This window comes from Mycetomoellerius zeteki, unplaced genomic scaffold, assembly GCF_001594055.1.
Source record: "Mycetomoellerius zeteki isolate Tzet28-1 unplaced genomic scaffold, Tzet1.0 scaffold445, whole genome shotgun sequence".
Classification (NCBI taxonomy): Eukaryota; Metazoa; Arthropoda; class Insecta; order Hymenoptera; family Formicidae; genus Mycetomoellerius; species Mycetomoellerius zeteki.
This window is the reverse complement of record NW_017257441.1, coordinates 131469-149659: the sequence shown is the minus strand read 5'-3', so window position 1 is coordinate 149659 and position 18191 is coordinate 131469. Positions and strand designations below refer to the sequence as shown.

Sequence of the window (18191 nt, the reverse complement as noted above, 5' to 3'; positions counted from 1 at the left end):
CACACACACACACACACACACACACACACACACACACAATGGCTGCGATCGCTTTGTCGCTTGCAGCGCTGTGAGCATCAATTGTCCTTTAATATTTAATAAACAACAAAGAAGAATGAAGGTATTTCACCGGAAAAAAATTCCGGTTTCATATTTACATACTTGGTATTTTTATAGAAAATACACGTTTATTGCATGAAAATGATAAAAAATATTTTATTCGAAGTATTGCCCATCGCTAACTATACATTTTTCTCACCTGTCTGACAATTTGTGGATGCCACGCCAAAAAAATTGTTGCTCTTTTGAGCCAAACCAGTCATCTTTTCGTACATCTTCGTAAGAAGTGAAGCGCTGCTGAGCAAGTGCGTGTCCCCCATCGATGCAAATAAGTAGTAATCGGACGGAGCCAAGTCTGGTGAGTAAGCCGCATGCGAAAGTATTTCCCAACCAAACGCCTCAATCGTTCCTTGACCAGTTTTGCTGTGTGTGATGGTGCATTATCATGAAGCAAAATCACTTTGTGTTGCCTTTTTTGATATTCCGGTCGTTTTTCACGCAAAGCTTGATTCAAATTGATCATTTGTTGTCGGTAGCGTTCAGTATTAACGGTTTCGCCAGGTTTTAGCAGCTCATAATAGATCACACCTTTCTGATCCCACCAAACACAGAGCATTATCTTCCGTCCATAGCGATTTAGCCTTGCAGTCGATGTCGATGGTTCGCCTGGAGTTACCCATGATCTTTTACGCTTAGGATTCTCAAAATATATCCACTTTTCATCGCCAGTCACAATTCGATGGAGAAATGACTTTCTTTTGTACCTAGCGAGCAGCATTTCGCAAGTGGTTTTTCAGTTTTCCTGCTGTCTTTCATTTAGTTCATGTGGAACCCATTTTCCCATCTTCTGGATCTTTCCCATGGATTTCAAACATATGGAGACGGCTTCTCGTGTCACATTCAATTGATCCGCGAGTTGTTGTTAAGTTTGAGCGTCATCCTCATCCAACAATGCTTGCAATTCGCTGTCTTCAAACTTTTTCAGTGGTTTTCCACGTTCTTTGTTTCTCACGTCAAAATCGCCACTTTTGAATTTTTTAAACCACTCAAAGCACTGTGATTTACCAAGAGCATGCTCACCGTAAGCTTCGACAAGCATTCGATGTGATTCTGCAGCAGTTTTCTTCAAATGGTAACAGAAAATCAATGCTATCCACAAATCGTAGTTTCCAGGCACAAAATTCGACATGTTCAACGCTATTACAAACTATATTGTTGTATGAAACTTGTATTGTTGTGAGTTGAAAATCTTTGTCAGATGTCAGAACAAGGAAATGGCGTCAATGACGCGGTCTGACGGCAACTACATTGACAGCTATGGCCATCTGTTGGTAAATTCCGGTTTCATATTTATAGTACATACCTGGTAATGCTTAAAGCGTTGTGATCGCCAAAGTAGAACATAGCCTAAAGTACACACACATATTCGTCGCCATTTAGAGAGCACTTCCGCTGAATGTCCAGACTCTACTTCTAGGTAGATTCAAGCTAAGAGCGTGGAAAGTCGTGTGCTCCTTGACAGGGGGGAGATAGAGTGAAAGTCGCTTCGTGGAAAGTTGTAAAATATACTTTAAAGCCAAAAATTTCTGTTTTATTTAATAGAAAAGAGAGATCATTTTTCAAACTTTTTTGTTAATAACTTTTTAATGAATGATGAGCAACGGCTAAAATCGGATGGAGATTACTCAGAGTCGTGACCTTAACAACACATGTCAAGGTCAAGGTTATCGGAACTGTCTCCCCTATTCGGCATATTAGCCTTTATATTTTTTAAAAGTAGTTTATTTGCAATAATTTATTTTTGTACACATACATATAACGCTTGTAAATTCGGGAACGCTTGCAATTTTCTCATATTTCACAAAAATTTAAGTAGGTATCTCGGTGAAAAGAAATTATAGAGAAGTTTTTAAAAGTACGAGAGGAAAAATAGAGCTTACATAAAATTGAAAATTGATATTTTTTTTCAATATTTTTGTTATTTTTTTTTAAGCGCTCTCCACCCGAATTAAAGATCATTAGATAAAATTTAACACAGACAAGCATTTTAAAACTAAACTTTCTAAGCTTTAAAATACTTGTCTGTTATATTATTTGTCCGATGATGTTTCATTCAGGTAGAGTGCTTCAAAAAATGATAAAAGTATTGGAAAAGATCAATTTTCAATTTTATGTATAATTTAGGAACAAAATATAGAGACAAAATTCAAACGCTAGTATGAAACTTTATATTTTTCTACTTTAAAATGCATCTTTTAAAACTTCTCCATGATTTCTTTTTACCGAGATATGAGTATTCGGGTAATACGATTAATACGGATAACCGGATAATGCGTCCAGGTAATACGACTAAGGCCCATTTCTACCAACATAGATTAACTTTAATCTTGGTTCAACTTACTCTTCATCTTTTTCTAATTTCTAGAAGTAGAAAGAGATGAAGAGTTAGTTGAACCAAGATTAAAGTTAATCTACGTTGGTAGAAACGGGCCTAATACGGGTATTACCCGCATGTTTCGGGTAATACCCGGGTACCCGGATACTCACTTAACTTAAATTTTTATAAAACGCAAAAAATTACATTTCCTGAATTTATGAACCGTAGTATACATATTAATGCTAATGATACCCGGGTACTCGCTCATTACCCGAAACATGCGGGTAATACCCGGGTACCCGTATTAATCGTATTACTCGAGTACCCGTATCAGTTATATTATCCGATGACAGATGTTACCCGTACAGGTTTTTGTTTTTTGTCAATAAAATGCTATTTTCATACATTAATGTCAAATCTTTACTTTCTACGATCATACATTCCTAGAGCAATCGGAATTTAGACTAATTTAGAGTCATTAATTATGTCGAAAAAGTTTTGTCGAAAAGTTGAGTATGGAAGTACTAAATATTCGCCGTCGAGGAAATGAATAGCTTGGTGTTCGCCGTCGAGGAAGTGGGTGTCTACATGTTAGCCGTCGAGAAAATGGGCGTCTAAGTGTTCGTCATCGAGAAATTAAATGTTTAGGTGTTCGCCGTCGAGGAATTAAGTGTCTATGTGTTGTCTACATATTCGCCGACGAGTAAGTGGGTGTCTAGGAGTTCGCAGTCGAGGAATTAAGTATCTGGGTGTTCAGTACGACATGAAACCACAGCAGTGGATCGCTTCTGATTCGTTACATAATTATGCGACAAATATGCTTCATGGGTCTTCAGCATTAGGATCTCTAACTCGTAACTTGCGTCAATCAATCAAATCGTATCAAATTGTATCAGCTATTACACGTTATTCTAGTTGAACAACACCTAGACACTTAATTCCTCGACAGCGAACACCTAGTACTTCCATACCCAACTTTTTCGACAAAACATCATTAATGACTCTAAATTAGTCTAAATTCCGATTGCTCCTGCGAATGTGTGATCGTAGAAAGTAAAGATTTGACATTAATGAAAATAACATTTTATTGACAAACAACAAAAAACTTGTACAGATAACATCTGTCATCGGATAATATATAATAACTGACACGGATGCTCGGATAATACGATTAATACGGGTAACCAGGTAATGCGTTCGGGTAATACAACTAATACGAGTACCCGGGTAACTTATTACCCGGTTCAAATCATTAGCCCTAATACATATACATATGTCCTCCTTATAATTAGCGCAATTTAAATGTTTCGTATGTCTTTTGAAAGTACATATATGACTTGAAATTTTAAAATTTGGCGCCTGTTATCGATATAAAATCTTTTATACAAATGATATGTATATTATTTGAATTTTTTAAATTTTTTAAAATTTAACTTCGCCCCAGTTATTGATATATCAGATCTTTTATACAACCGATATATGTATCACTTGGATTAAGCAAAATAATGCAATTGTAGGATTATAATTTGATAACACATAATAGTACAAAGGTTCTTATACTTGGTACATTATTTTTTTTTTATAAAAGACTACCACTCTTTTTTATTTACCATTTTTTTTTTAATTTCAATTTTTTGGTACATACAATAGTCTTTTGTTTGAGATAAAAAGATCACTTAAATATCACTTAAGTTTTATTTTTTTTAATAGAATTTATTAATGCGGCACGTATTACCGATATCAAATCGAGTAGAAATTGATTCCATGGCATGTTAATACGAGGGCAAGTCAATCAGTTTTTAGTAAAACATAATAAAACATATTTTTTTTATCGATTCATTTTTATTTCTCAACATAGTCTCCTTTCAGCTCGATACACTTGTTCCAACGATTCTCCAACTTTTTCAAGCCGTCCAAATAATATGATTTGTCCAACCCTTCAAAATAAGCCTCTGTTTCGGCGATGAGCTGCTCTCTGGTGGTGAATCTCTTTCCTCCGAACCATTTCTTCAGATTTGGAAACAGAAAATAGTCGCAGGGGGCTAAATCTGGCGAATATGCTGGATGGGGAAGCAATTCGTAGCGGAATTCGTTGAATTTGGCCTTCGGTGCCGGACACGTGTGAACCCATACATTGTCTTGATGGAAGAGCACTTTCTTCTTCGCTAAATTGGGACGTTTTTTCCTTAAAATGTTGTTGAAACGGTCCAATAAGGCTGCGTAGTAATCACCATTGATCGTTTGCTTCGACGGAAGGTAATCGATATGAATTAAACCGCGTGCATTCCAAAAAACTGGCCATCATCTTTCCGGCCGACTTCACGATCTTCGCCTTCTTTGAAGCTGGTTCACCCGGTGAAATCCATTGTTTTGACTGTTCCTTCGTCTCGGATGTGAAGTAATAGATCCATGTTTCGTCCACAATAATGAATCGACGCAGAAATTCATCTGCACTGAAAAAAAGATTGGCTGCTGCAGCAAATTAGATGGTAAAATATGGCATAGCATTTTTAATTGGCTGCTGCAGCAATCTTTTTTTTCAGTGTGGATTATGTTGAAACATCTCCAAACATTATTTTGAAATCACACGGTTGCACTTATGGTCCACAGTGAGCAAACGCGGCACCCATCTTGCTGATAGCTTTTTCATACCCAATTGTTCATGCAAAATTGAAATCACTGTGCCATGTGATATGCCTGTGGCCTCAACAAGCTCGCGCACTTTCACTCGTCGATCAGTCAAAACAATATCGTGGACTTAATCGATGATTTCTGGCGTAGCAGCCTTAATTCAGCCTCAATTGGACATCCCGAACGAGGTGCATCACATGGATGTACGATCGTTTAAATTCATTCACTCAATTGTATACAGTCACAAAGGCTGGTGCAGATGTGCTATGAACATTACAACTCGGCTTTGATTTCTTTCGGCGTTAAACCTTTCATATGTAGATGTTTGATCATGCACGAAACTCGTTTTTTTCCATTTTGCAAAAAATGCAAAGGTTGTTCGCTTTAATCGTCTACAGAAATGAAATCACGCGATGAATTCCGCTCAAAATTTGATAGTAATCAGCTGAAAGATGCTACTTGTCAAAAAGTAATGTGACGTGACACTGCGAGTGCCCTTTGACAGATTTTCTAAGGACTTATTGACTTACCCTCGTAATTCATACAAAGGTACAAAAAGGGAAAAAATTATGAAAAAAATTCTGAAAAAAATTTTACTTCTGAATAAGAACCATCCTATAATACATATATATGTATATATGTATACACACATATAGCCATTCTTTTTTCCGTGAAGTAGTTTTGTAAGTATATATAAACATTTAAAAGAAATTGGAAAGAATAAAGGCAATAGGAGTCAAGGCGCAGAAGACATCTGCGCCTAACTCCTATTAGCCTTATTCTTTCCAATTTCTTTTGATTTATAAGGAGTCTGTTAGTTTGATTATTATATGAATTTATAAACATTTAGTTTGACCAATGGTTAAAAAATCATCTATCCGTGTGATAGTGTGTGTACAGCGGCAATGTTTTGTTTAGTATCTAATACCATTGCACACACATCACATGGGCAGACGACTTTTTAATCAACGCTTATAATTAATCAAACATTTTAAAAACGTTTATACTTATAAAACTACTTCACGGAAACAAATGGCTTACACTTTTATTACTTAATTTTTCATGAAATTTCGCGCTGCAATATTACCTTCAAATTTCGGGACACCCTATGTGTGCATGTGTGCGTGTGCGTGCGTACGTGTGTGTGTATATATGTGTGCACGCGCGTGTACATAAATGTAGTTATTCATGTAAAAAGACTATGAAATAAATTATGATCGTGATTATGAAAAATAAATTACAATTTTTTTTAACATAAAAGCTGACTATAGCTCGAAAACGGCTTATTTCCGGACCTATGTTTATATAACTTTTTTTCCTTCTTTTTGGGTCCCGAAGTATTGCGAGCGATTTTCCGAACACCCTGTATAATGTATATATCCCCGACCAAAAGTTTGTAAAAACTTGCGATTTTTTGCATTTTAAGAAAAGTTAAATCTCTTGGCGCAAAGATAGGGCTTTTTAGATCTGCGAATTTTTTTTCAAAATTACATAAAGTTTGTTGACGAAATCTTGTTCCTAAATTACATAAAATTGAAAATTGATATTTTTTTGCAATATTTTTGTCTTACTTTGAAGCGCTGCAATTTGATGAAATATCATCGGAAAAAAATTTAATATAAAAGTACTTTAAAGTAGGCTTTTTAACCTTTAAAATGCTTTTTGAAAAAAATTGATACAATGATTTTTCTCAAATATCGAATTTTTGTGTAAAATGTTATTTGTGTGAAAATTTTCTTTAACATCGACGGTAGGAGTTTTTTAAAAAAATTTGAAAAGAATTATACAAATCGTGCGCATTATAACAAACATTTTTCCTCTTTTGTCTTTTTACTGTAAGTTTTTTCGAAGTTAAAAAACATTTTAGAAAAAGCACTTTCTCAGGGCATATATTATATGTTTTCACATCGAAAGAATTAAAAACGTATTATAAGAAAAGTATAAATAAAGAATTATTTATCACTGCTTTCCGTCCCTCGGCCATTACTTTTACTTAAACTACACAAGAACTCGAATATCAATCCAAACAATAATTATTGCTTGTTAAGTTGCCTAACAATCGTTGTTCGGTTATAAACAAAAGATTACACACATACAAATATCCATTAAAACACTAAAGATAATTTCATTAAATTTAAATTCTTACTTGATTTGAAGTTATAAATATAATTTGGATACGCGAAATTAATTTGTATGGACATAAACATTAAAAAATAGTTATATCTTATATTTAATCAAAATTTCGGGGTTCCTTTAACACTTATAGAAGGTGCAATATATTCGCGCACCGCACTTTCTACGATCCCCCTTTCCCTTAAATTTTGAGTTTTGATAATTGTATTATTTTATTTCACATATATCAATATTTTGCGCATGTGATTTAGGGAAACTGACATTTTCTCAGCAAGAATTCTTGCAAAACCTTGCAAAAACATGTTTACCGCAAAATGGCAATTGTGCAACGTTCATAAAACGTTTTATAAAATTGTAAAACCTCGAAAGAGGATAAGAATCAGGAAAGAATAGCCAAAGATAATATAGTTTGAAAAAGAACATTAATTCTTCGTTTTCAATATTTTACGCAATAACGAGTTTTATTAGAATTTCAATTATATTGTCGACTATTTTATAACAATAATTTTAATATCCAGTAAAATATAGGATTTGTCATTAACCGACAGTTTATTCAAAAAGTAAAAATCGAAAAGAGGAACATCAAATAAATTTAGAAAAGGTAGGTAATTTAATTGAGATATCTTTCAATCTTTATATGTGAAAATAGCAAAGCCGCGAAAATTCTGCTCGATTAAATATTACCGTCGCGATTGTATTGTATGTACGTACGTACGACTGCTTGCAACCTTGGTGCCACTTTCTCTCCGTTCACTTATTTCCCCGTATAATCGTTCCATTCGATCTTTACTCAAGACTTTGAGCACATTAGCATAAAACTTAATTAATATTAAAAATAGAAACATAAAATATAAAAAATAATAAAAGAACGTGTATTTTTGTCTCTATAAACAGTTATTGTACTAAAATTGCATTTTAAAATCAATATTACAAAATTTTTATGATTTAAAATATTCAAACTTACGTTTTCTGAAAAACTTGGTTTTTAAACAGTGTCGTTGTTATTGCAATGAACAATTATTATTATCGTGTGTATTTAAAAAGCAATACGACATCCTTTCTACGACACGTGAAAAGGATCTTATCTTTTAATAGCCACGAGTGCTGCAAAATGTAATCTTAGTCATTATATGACCGTCGTTATTATCAGTTTTCATGCTCAAATATTCGGATTGTAAAAACGTTTGGTAAAGGATTGTAAATAATTATTAAGAATTCGTAATTCTACGTTATAAAACATGTACCACTGGTAACTACGAGTAGACGATAAAAATGAATACAGAATATGGAATAAATAATTTAATAAATCTAATGGTAAAAAATGATAACAAAAACGGAATAATTGGCAACTTTTCAAGTGTTTTATGTAACGAATACAACCACACTATATTCTTAATTATGTTTCTAAATATCGTACCGTTATTTGTATCGTTATTTTCATTGTAGATGAGGAATCACACCAAACTCAAACGCTTAGTCTCGCGAATGATAATTAAGACAACGCTATAGCAAACTTGCAGTTATCCTTTGAATGCAAAATTATATTACATTTTTTATTAAAGCTCGATAACTCACGGTCGATAATCATATAAAATTATAAAATCAAACAACGCACAAGACTTTTGCTTTTACGCTCATGTATATACATATAAATATACACGCACGCGCGCGCACACACACACACACACACGCACACACACACACACACACACACACACACACACACACACACACACAGAACACACTCACCTTGAATCAAAGGCATTTAAGTCAAGAGAGCAAATATTTACGAACCGTCTCTTACACTTCACTTCACATCAGGAATCGTGCGCGTATTAAATATAATAGTCTAGATCTCTAAATACATTTAGGCTCAGATTGCACCTATATACATATAAGAGAATGCCCTATCTTATGTCTTAATTCCTCCCTCTCTCTCTCGCTCTCTGCTTTAGTTATATTATATCTCATTAAAAAATACAATATATAAATCTTATTTATATTTTTCTGAACAAATGTCGCAGAAAACAACTTATTTTATTAGAAAATCATTAATCAATTGGTCAAGGTGGACTATATTAAAATTAATGACACAGAAAATAATCAACTCACTTTTATTGTACACTTTTAATGTGTACACTAATAATACATAATTCACCTTTAACAACTCTTTATTTAATATCCATCAAGACAAAAATCAAAATAGTATATATTCCTCTGCCGTTAAGAAATCTTGCTTATTAACTTTTGTTAGCCTCAACGATATTTATTTTTATCATATGCTGTTTGTTTTTAATGCTTGCAGCGCGATATAAAGTGTAATTTCGATTTTATAAAAGATTATTTAATAAGCTTAGAATCCATTAAGATTTCCTATTTTGTGTATGTACGCGTGTGTATGTACACACATACATATTATGACGCTTTTTAAATAAAAATAATTGTCATGTAGTCATGCAGATAATCGTACATGTATATCTAGACGATTTACTCAAACATAAAATTGAAACAAACTCTCTTCAGAAGCCATATTACGATGAGATCACACACACATATATATATATATATATATTTCCTACGAATTAAATGTAGTTGTTTAATGTTGCCGATAATTACCGACGATGAGTACCGATAATAATATATAATTACGTTCTTGATTCCGCATCACCTATTCAAGGGCGTGTATGGATTCTCATCCGGGTGCTCTCCGATCATGTCATCCTTGTTTAACGTTCGATAAACAAGGATGGAGTAATATCTGGGTAGTACTCGGGTAGGAATCTGAACATTATAGTCCAACAAGGATATTTAGTTCGTAGCTAATCTCATACCTCTTCAATACAGTTATACAACCGGCTATACAGTCCGACACACTTGGATATCCGTTTTTATTCAATTCATTCATAATAGAAACCTTGAATGGTTAGAAATTAAATTAGCTTTGTCCAGCTAATCCAGATTTGTCAATAATATAATTTTTTATCGAAGCTACGAGCTAGTCGATTAAAAATGCTAATTTATTAAATTATACATTATTTTTTCAACTAAGGTAAGAAAAGAAAAAGAGTATATAAAAGTCCATTCGCGTGTAAATTGCTAATTTTAATTAGACATAAATTATCCGTTATTTTATCAATTTCTGAGAAAAGTTATAATGTAAAATGCAAGATTTCATATAACACGAAAGACAGTAATGAACAAAAAGTTATTGAGGTTTTAAGTTATGTTAATTTAATGATACACGTATTTTCTGTAACTATTTCTATAATCTAAAGTATCTTTTAAACCGAGACTTTATAAATATTAACATCTATATTTAGAATATTTAGAGGACAAAGAATATATACGTTTGACTTTGATTGACATTGATTTATACATTTTATCTAGAAAAGAAGCTCACAACTACATTATGTCGTAAATGTAAATAGATACATTCGATGTTATAGTTTTCTCGACATGTTATCTATTCTTCAATGGCTCTATATAATTGTCCTTTATTAACTGTGTATGTGTGTGTGTGTGTGTGTGTGTGTGTGTGTGTGTGTGGGGGGGGGTGTGTGTGTGTGTGTGTGTGTGTGTGTGTGTGTGTGTGTGTGTGTGTGTGTGTGTGTGTGTGTGTGTGTGTGTGTACATACGTTTACGAAACATTTATGCATAAGATATGTGACAATATTTATATCCTATCGACTCTCAATTATAAAAATCTTCCAACGCACTTTAAGTGCACAATTGACAAATAATAGTAAACAATTAATAAAGCAGATTTACTCTGACATTGATTGTAAGATGATTAAATACTTGTCATGATGTGATTGAACAAACAAGCTTACCTTAGTTTGACGATGTGTATAAAATAGGAATATTAATATGTACACGATATTAAATTTAATCGACATAAGGTGAATAATGTGTATCAAATTGCTGGTGCGTCAAACGTACTCGAGAACTAGTTGCTTCGGCGGACAACCGCAAATTAATAACGTACTATAATTTCACAGTAACCACTTTCCACCTGTCTATGTAACAATAAGCTTCAATGTTCCCCCACTATACTATTGAAGTAGGACATTTGCGTTGCGTTAGGAGTCGCTGCGCTATACTTGTTATCGCAAACTTCCAGTCACATGTCAGACACTCGGACACTTGCAATCTCTCTCTCTCTCTCTCTCTCTCTCCCCCCCCCACACACACACACACACACACACACACACTATTTTTACACAAAATATGTACCTTACTTCGTTTAGTTAGAATCGTCAAAACATATTGCCAATACTTGTTATCCTTTTCATTAGGTATACATATAATATGAATATGTATATGTACACACCCACACAAACACTTCCCCCCCACATACACACACACGCGCGCGCGCGCGCGCACACAAATCTCAAATAGTCTAGTAGCTACTAGTATCATTAATATTGTAGCAAACAGCTACTAGTATCATTAATATTGTAGGTAATCTGTATAGAAAGAATATTTTTCTTCTTTTTCTACATATAAAACTGTTTTTAATATTTTTAATTTAGAATAAATGCGCGCGCGCAAGCAAATGCATCACCTTTATCGTAATGTTCATATGTATTTATACAAATTTTCTTGCTATATCGGTAAGTGTGCCATTTCAAGATCTATCTGTAGACTCTCTTTTCTTATATGTTTCAGGATTTATTGCACAACCAGGACACGTGTGCAATATCTCATGAATAAAAATCTCACAGTCTAAACAAAACATTTGATTACATTTTCCGCAGGTATATACCTAAAAATAAATACATATGATATGCTTGCTACCTAAAATATTCAAATGTATATATATATATGTATATATGACATCTTGGCAGATTAAAAAAACATCTTGTCTTTGATAAATTTTAATTTGTTGAATTTATCACAAACTTCGATAATTTTCTAAACTCTTGTATTAGTGTAGAAGAGGAATGACAGCCATTACCTTTTTATCCTTTTGGGTAAAAGCTTTTTGGCACCCAAAGCAGATAGTATAATCACTGTCAGGTGCAATTTCTTTAAAAGGATCAACAGGAAATAGATAGTGATATGATCGGGCTAAATGTGGAGCGGATACTAGAGTAAGACCGCAAGCTCTACATTCCACAGGTAGCTCACAATGTTTACTGAGGCACTGGGGACAAAGGTAGCCGGTAGTCATAAGTTTAACCGTTTCATCGGAATTGTGTGCGTGGCTGTAAACATTAAAGAAGAAAACACGCGCAAATATTACGCGTAAAAGTAAAGTCAAAATAAAGTATCGGAGCATATTATTCTGATTCACGCACTTACCACATACATACTGTTATAGATGTATCTGGCGCATTAGAGTGTAGAGCGTGATGAGGAAACCCCATTTTCACAAGCGCTGCATCTAATCGCATTGCAGCAGGCGGAGGATCTATATGTGCATTCAATTGCTCCTTGTAATGTTTATCATCGAGCGCAACGCTATGTTCGCCACCGGTAATGTTAGCCATTCGTTTACAGATGTATAATTCAGCGGCCAATCCTATTACGCTACATCTAATGCCATCCAATTTCATATTCTAAAATAAATACAACATTGAAAAAAGATAGATTTTCGAAGCAAATGAAGAACACAGAGATTAAAGCATACTTTTATTGTTTCGTTGATATCTCCAGGGTCGCATGTAGTCAAGGCTCCTATAATTACCAATATTTCTTTACTAGCGTGTGATGGTAATAATTTCAATAACTTTGTTGCCAATTCTAAAGAATTTTGCAAAGAAGGCTCACCGCCTACTACAGTTTGTTGTAAAATTTGTAATTCCTATAAAATAGACGATAAGATTGCGATATAAGGCAAAACGAAATAATCAAGATATTCAATAAAAATATTCAAGATATGATAAACAAAAAGAATAATATATAATAAAATAATTACCTTAACGTGCTTCTTTGAGTTACCAGCTAAATCGCTAATTTTCTCAGCTCTTTTATTTCTAGTTATAATTACACCTAATTGACTTATAGGATTTTGATAGAAAAATTCCTCGATAAAATCTTCTAAGAGCTTAAGATAAATACATTAAAAATATATATATATGGAGAGAGAGAGAGAGAGAGAGAGAGAGAGAGAGAGAGAGGATGTTTAAAAATGGTCGGGACTTCGGATTTCTTCGGGAGGGTGACGTTTATGAAAGAAGTGTTTCAGACAAAAGTTCTAAGGTATAAAAAGATTTATTTACAGATCTTATCAGTTTGACCTTGGGTAGCGTTGCCAAGGTCAGATCGATTTTTTTTTAATGGGACAGCCTATTTTTTATGCCAGAATCTAATAGCTGGAGTCAAGAGCTTTTCAAAACACTGTAATAAAGTTAAAGTTATTTTCATTAAATATTTTTTTCGAATTACAAGGCTTGAAAGTTACAATACCACCGGCATTAGCATTACGCAAAGTGTCCGAACGACGGCTCAAACCTCTTGAATGTTGTCCAGGATCGTGTCCTGGATAAAATTTGTTAAGATCAAAGCCATTAGAGATTATTCTTCTTATTTTTGTTTTTGCACTAAAAATTCATTTTTGCGTAAAAATGAAAAAAAGAAGATATAATCTCCAATGGGGGGGGGGGGTTTCCTTGTACTTGACAAATGTTATCATTAGACTGCGGAAGCTTATGCAGGAATTATATGCTGTTAATATGCAACATATATGCAATATATATGCACAAAATAGCAAAATATATATGAAATATATGTAAGAATACACTTAATCTTTATTTAATTCAAATTATAATATTATAACATAACATTATAGATATACATAATACTTTTCAGACATAATTCAAATTATAGTAAACAGCAATTCTCTAAATTCTCTAATTTTATCAAGTGAAACTTGATAGCATTTTTTATTAGAAAAATTTATCAGAAAAAAATAAATTTAAATGCTAAATATAATCTTTCTATGTCACATAATGTAATGATTTTAATTCAAACTGTTATAAAATTATAGAAACTACTAACACGTATATAAACTACTAATATATAAACTATTAATACATACAAGGTACCTGAGCTGAATAAGGCCTACTTTTAAATTTATTACTTTAAAACTCGCTTTAAGCCTGCAGTATATGCTTAAAAGGTGTGTCATAGGAAGTAGATAAAAAGAGATTAAAGAATTGGAATCGGTAGCAACACGTTTGTTTAATACAATAAGAACTTGTGTCTATGAGCCATTTTTATAACAATCCACTGCAAAATTTACTAGTATACAATGTACTTCATAATTTATTATAATTCATTATAATATTATTCAACTTCCTAACTATAGTTAGGAACCTAAAATAACTAATGAACCAATTTTTTGAAATAAGTATAAGTATTTTTTTCAAACAACGTATTTATTAAATAAGACTCACTTTTGTGATTATTATTATAGCTATTATTATTTGTTTGTTATGTGTGGAGTTTACGCCGGAGAATAACGATTTTCAGTGCTGCTATCTTTTAAGAAGCCAAAATTGCATTCAAATTACTAGAAATTTCCAAAGATTAAAGAGTTAATTATAAGTTAAAGATAATTGTAATATTTGAGAGTAAAGTAAGTCCTACGGAATTTCCTTTCTATGATTAATAATCATTTTTAAACTGATTTGAAAAGATAATATTTACTTTCTTTGTTATTTTTAATTTACTTTGATTTGGGTCTTATTATATTCATAAGCGTGTAATAAGGCTCAATGTCAGAGTTTAAAAAAATTTTTTTTCGTTCATTTACACATATTCTTCTAAACAATATATTTTTCTTTTAAGAGTAAATGAAATGAAGATTTGCTTCTCACTTAGTTTATTTCCATATCTCCATAAATAAAATTAAAAACATTAGGTGTTATTCGGCTCAGGTACTTTAAAAACAATATCGCGTTTTAGACATAATTCAAATTACAGTAAACAACAATCGTTTTCTCTAAATTATCAAGTGAAAATTGATGGTGTTTATCAGAAAAAATATGTTTAAATGCTGAAAATGCAAACGAAATTTTCGTACTTTGTATTTTGTTATTATTGACAACAGCGAGATCGATCGAGGTCAGAGAACTAGATCTATTTGAGTTAATTTGTAAACAAGTTTAACTTATTATATGTACCAGAAATATGAAAAATATGGGAAATAATGTGATATGCAAAATATGCAAAATATGAAAAATATATGCAATATGCAAAATATGTAAAATAAAAAATATATTTTCAAAATGCCATAATGACGAAACATATTTATATCAAAGTCCCACTTGTTTAATACTATCCTATAAAAATATGCATTTGCATAAACTTCCACAATCTAATTATCATACAGTTTTGAAAAGTTCTTGACCCCAGCTATTAGATTCTGGCATCAAAAATAGAGTGTTCCATTTAAAAAAATCGATTTGACCTTGACCTGATTTTGGCAATGTCACCCAAGATCAAACTAATAAGATCTGTAAATAGTTCTTGTTATACCTTACAACTTTTGTCTGAAACATTTCTTTCAACAAAAACGTCCTCCGAGTAAATCCGGGATTCGACCTTTTCTGAACACCTTGTATAATATATTATTATATTGTACATTATATTTTAAATCGCGAGCATATATAGGATGTCCTGTATATGCAAAGGTTAGGACCAAACTTAGACAGCGTGTTAATGAAGTTGAATAAATGAAAAAAGTTCATATAAACTTATATCCAAAAATACTCCATTAAAAATTTATGAACATTCAAAGATTTACAAACAGATTCATTTTCTATGACTTGTTACACGGAATCGTTGAATAAGAATAATTTTACACGTCTCATACATGTATGCAGATTAAACCAACTGTTAGAATAAATGTTTAAAAACTTTTCCCTCTGCAAGAATATGCAAGCTTGCATTCATTCAATTAATGACTTTTCAATTCTTTCAAATATTTCTACTTTATAAGAAATAACAGTAAACGTGCATTTTAAATACATTCTCAAAGCTAGTCTTTTGTTTCTATATTTCCATAAATAGTTTTGCATGCAACCTCATAAATAAAAGTCAAAAGATATTAAATCTGATTAATAATAATCAATTAATAATCAATCATTAATAGTAATTATTAATTGATTATGAGGTAGGAGATGAAACGATTGGTCCAATGCACAGCGACCAATCTAATGCCAAGGGAATTGTTGATTGAAAAACTCATTCTTTCCAAAATAAGGAATGTACAATATATCATGTATATAATTACATAACTCACATAACAAGTTATAGAGAACAATTTTGTTCAGCTTGTAAATCTTTGAATGTTTGTAACTTTTATAATAAAACTTTTTTGGACATAAATTTCTATGAAATTTCTTCATCTATTCAAACTTCATTAACATAGTTTGATCTTATTTGTGGATATTCTGTACATATAGGAGAGAGACGATATAGATAATACACATATTCTTTCATTGTACCTTTAGAGAACACAGAAAACGAGTTGGTTTCAAATCTTGATTAGACATTGATTCAGAAGCATCTAAGATAATATAAAAATGCCTCATCATTCCTAATCTGGCACCCTGTTTTCTTTCCAGCTGACGTTTTCTCTTAGCATTGTGAATAATATCTGCGACAGAGGCTTCCAACAGACCATGGTCATCTTCCTTAATTGCCTCCCTATAGATTCCAAATAGGTATACAATTGTCAAGAATTGTTGTTATATTATTAGATTGATACTACATGGATATAAAACTTTTATCTAGATTAGAGTGCCATATTAAATACACATGGATCTATAAACAACATAAAATCCATACCATGTCTTTTCGTAACCAGTTTCCCAACGGTACTCCTTTTCTTCAAATTCTTCTTCTGCCATTATCTAGATAAAATATCCTGTGTATAATAAAAAATATTATTAGAATGATGAAAAGTAAAAGATGAGAACGTCTTAAAAACTGTATGCGGCATGATACGTGTGTACGTACAGTGCCTTATGTAATTATTTGACTCACTTCAAAAGAATATTTGTTTACTTTACATATGTTGCACAAACTTGTACAAATCCTCACAAATCCTTGAAGATTATACCATCATTGGATTCTATACAGTAAGAAAAATAACGTGATAATATATTACAGTCGTCTCTGCAGTGGAAATGAAATGAGACGTTGAAAGAGAAAAAAAGGAAGACGGACAATAGAAAATAAAAGTACAGAGAACGGTGGATGGTGGATCTCGTGTGAGAGGTTGAAACAGACAAAGGTTTGTAAGAATTTGTTTCTGTGAATGAAATATGAATGGCAAATCAAGCTCAAAAATTTAAAACGTAAACGCGACGCATCTCACGTCACGCACCGAATATTGCACATGAACGTAAAATCATAGTTACTTTACAGTTGGCAGAGTTGCATCAATCTAACGTAAACACTCCACAAGGAGGATTTACGTACGACGATATGGAAACGGAACAAAGAGTACAATAGTATATTTCATTTTTAAAGAATAAAGAGAAGAGGTTGAAATTGAAAAGTGACAAAAAGCCCCATTGAGCCCCGTTCTCGATCCAACCAACTACTTGGGTACTTGGGTTAGGTAATTGGGTATGTCAGGATTACTAGAGAGAGTACGCATGGATAAAATCCAAAGTTATCAGAGCGTAGATTCGATAGGTTACCCGCGAAAATCCGTGCTCTGGATAGGTCGGAGACGAATCGTGGTGGGTTTGGGGAAAGAATGAGAAAAGTTGAGAAAGGAAAGGGCAGGAACATTGCGAATCGTGGTGCATCGTGGGTCACGGGCAATTGGGCAATTCGGAGCGGGACGTCGCGTCGCGTCGCGTCGGAACTGGTCGGAGCATGCCGATGCCGGGAATGCCAGGATTGTCAGGTAAGTGAGTAAGTATATAACATAACGTAACTTAACGTAACACATAACGTACGATAAAATACGTCTGGTCGGGCTGAAACTGAAAATGATTAACAAGGCAAAGGTAAAGAGGGCAGGCAG

At 32.8% G+C, this 18191-nt stretch overlaps 3 protein-coding genes and 1 pseudogene across 8 annotated transcripts in view; 1 reads left to right on the top strand and 3 right to left on the bottom strand.

The window, feature by feature from the left end:
* slif (cationic amino acid transporter slimfast) overlaps positions 1-11670 on the bottom strand; it is a 31204-nt gene extending 19534 nt beyond the window's left edge. The window contains exon 1 of one of the 2 annotated variants that reach the window (XM_018454656.1): positions 11032-11670. The gene's annotated coding sequence lies outside the window, so the exon portion shown is untranslated. Of the gene's footprint in view, positions 1-259; positions 328-11031 lie in introns of those variants that run through there. The other variant, XM_018454657.1, reaches the window with a different exon arrangement.
* On the bottom strand, positions 4216-5533 carry LOC108726862 (histone-lysine N-methyltransferase SETMAR-like; annotated as a pseudogene).
* Positions 11671-11721: 51 nt separating the features above from the next.
* On the bottom strand, positions 11722-18048 carry Ssl1 (general transcription factor IIH subunit 2 Ssl1). Of its 4 annotated transcripts, none has more exons than XM_018454660.1 (9): positions 17541-17922; positions 17198-17285; positions 17000-17078; positions 16657-16858; positions 13122-13250; positions 12834-13007; positions 12506-12762; positions 12159-12408; positions 11723-11966 (listed from the first exon to the last, which is right to left on the bottom strand). In XM_018454660.1, the coding sequence occupies exons 3-9, from the start codon at positions 17059-17061 to the stop codon at positions 11829-11831; spliced, it is 1212 nt and encodes a 403-aa protein (XP_018310162.1). In that variant the 5' UTR covers positions 17062-17078; positions 17198-17285; positions 17541-17922; the 3' UTR covers positions 11723-11828. The 4 variants fall into 4 exon arrangements, with proteins under 4 accessions (XP_018310160.1, XP_018310163.1, XP_018310162.1 ...); XM_018454659.1 differs by having other exon boundaries at positions 17575-17922; XM_018454658.1 differs by lacking the exon at positions 17198-17285 and having other exon boundaries at positions 11722-11966; positions 17000-17064; positions 17860-18048.
* The window catches only part of Chro (chromodomain-containing protein chromator), a 6680-nt gene continuing 6514 nt past the window's right edge, over positions 18026-18191 (top strand). The window contains exon 1 of one of the 2 annotated variants that reach the window (XM_018454651.1): positions 18026-18079. The gene's annotated coding sequence lies outside the window, so the exon portion shown is untranslated. The remainder of the gene's footprint in view (positions 18080-18191) is intronic. The other variant, XM_018454652.1, reaches the window with a different exon arrangement.